General features: G+C 47.0%; 1 protein-coding gene across 1 annotated transcript in view; it reads left to right on the top strand.

The window, feature by feature from the left end:
* The window catches only part of mtus1b (microtubule associated tumor suppressor 1b), a gene marked incomplete in the record, with an annotated part of 26,816 nt that overhangs the window by 14,117 nt on the left and 10,633 nt on the right, over nucleotides 1-2,066 (top strand). The window contains 2 exon segments of the mRNA XM_014034590.1: nucleotides 733-869; nucleotides 1,006-1,341. Of these exon segments, the coding sequence (XP_013890044.1) occupies nucleotides 733-869; nucleotides 1,006-1,341 (473 nt within the window).

Raw genomic sequence — 2,066 nt, 5'->3', positions numbered from 1 at the left:
TTCTGGATCTGATGGTTCCTGGATCTGATGGTTCTGGATCTGATGGTTCCTGGATCTGATGGTTCTGGATCTGATGGTTCTGGATCTGATGGTTCCTGGATCTGATGGTTCCTGGATCTGATGGTTCTGGATCTGATGGTTCTGGATCTGATGGTTCCTGGATGGGCAGATTTTGATGATGAGGAGAGAAATGTTCATCAGCTCTTCCTGTTTGTGTTGTTGTGCCAGCAGGGGGCGCCACCTGTCAGCTGTAGACACAAACACTTGTGGTTCTGTTAAACAGAACCTCAGGTTAATTCACTGCATTTATTAAACATAAAGTTTCTTTTCTTTTTATCAATTATTAATATTGGGTGATTTGAGATTTTCTCCCAGCTGTAAACAGCTGGTTCTGATCCAGTTGGGTCGGGTCAGGTCAGTACAAGGACCAGCTGAGTTCACATTAGAACCTCAGATGATTGACAGCTGATCAATAATTGGATCTTAGCAGAGTCTGGTGGATCTGATGGAAGAACTGGAGAAGTTCTGGTCTCTAAGTGCTGCTAATGGACCTTTAATGTTCTCCCGGGCCGGTCCATTATCCCTGCGCCTTCCATCATGCATCTGTGTGTCTGAAGGGCGTGTCCTACTGGAGCAAACGCTTCTGATGGCGTTTGGATGTTTGGGTCGTGGTCGTCATGCTGAATGCTGTTCCTGCAGCTCGGACACTAACGGGTCGCCGCTCTGTTTCAGTGGAGAAAAACAAACCCAGAGAGGCGCCGTCCAGAACCAGCAGGCCCAGCAGGCCCGGCAGGCCCGGCAGCACCGGCTCCGGCTCCCAGAGCGCAGCAGGAAACCAGCAGAACCAGCAGCTTCAGCCAGCTGAACCGGTACGTCCTGTTCCTCAGAACCCAGCAGAACCTCAGGGCTTTTCAGGAACAGATAAAATGTGTGTGGTTCTGTTTGGGTCCATCCTGACTGAGAACTGTTCTGTCAGATTCAAATGTTCTGTTCTGTTCTTCTCAGGTACCAGAGGTTCTGACACCAGCTCTCCCAGTCCCAGCACCCAATGCTGCCAGCACCACATCTGGACCTGCAGGACTGGCCGGTTCTGGCTTCAAAGCCAGAACTGGGTCACGGTCCAGCCCTAGAACTGGGCCCTGGCCCCAGAATGCTGCCCGGGCTGGGGCGGGCCAGACTGAGGCGTCAGAGGGGGCGGCGGCAGCCAAACAGAACCAGAACCAGAACAAAGAGCAGGTGGAGAAGAAGAACCTGGCCTTGGTCCAGCTGAGGAGGCTGCTGGTCCAGGGGAACCAGAAGGTGGAGGCTCTGGCTACAGTGGTCCAGCATCTCTTCACTGAGGTACTGCTCACCGGTTCTGTCCGGTTCTGTCCGGTTCTGTCCGTCCAGCAGAAACAGATCCTCCAGAATTAAAAAAAATTTGTTTCCTTAGAAAAGTTTGTTTGATGTAAAAACAGTTTGAGACGTTCCAACAGTCTGACCAGGTCCAGGTTCTGTTCAGGTTTACAGCAGGTTGTTTACAGCAAGTTGTTTACAGCAGGTTGTTTACAGTTGTTTGTTTGCAGCAGGTTGTTTACAGCAGGTTGTTTACAGTTGTTTGTTTACAGCAGGTTGTTTACAGTTTGTTTACAGCAGGTTGTTTACAGTTGTTTGTTTACAGCAGGTTGTTTACAGTTTGTTTACAGCAGGTTGTTTACAGTTGTTTGTTTACAGCAGGTTGTTTACAGTTGTTTGTTTACAGCAGGTTGTTTACAGTTTGTTTACAGCAGGTTGTTTACAGTTGTTTGTTTACAGCAGGTAAAGGAGAGGAACTATCGGTTCTGTCTAGTTCAGGGCTTCTTAACCTTTCTGACCTCGGGGCTCAACTTGTTGGACATAAAGTGACACCAGGTCCAGTCACACATTACTAATGTATGGATCAAAATGATAATTATTCTATCATATTGGTTTAATTTTTTATTGTATTTACATCATAACTAAATACATTTTAAAAGTCCTGTCAAATAATCACAAGACATGATTATAACAAACATTTTTATATTGTAACCTGCCCATAACAATTATTT

The sequence above is a fragment of the Austrofundulus limnaeus genome, unplaced genomic scaffold (genome assembly GCF_001266775.1).
Source record: "Austrofundulus limnaeus strain Quisiro unplaced genomic scaffold, Austrofundulus_limnaeus-1.0 Scaffold2181, whole genome shotgun sequence".
In the NCBI taxonomy this organism is placed as follows: domain Eukaryota; kingdom Metazoa; phylum Chordata; class Actinopteri; order Cyprinodontiformes; family Rivulidae; genus Austrofundulus; species Austrofundulus limnaeus.
This window is presented reverse-complemented; position numbering and strand designations above follow the sequence as displayed.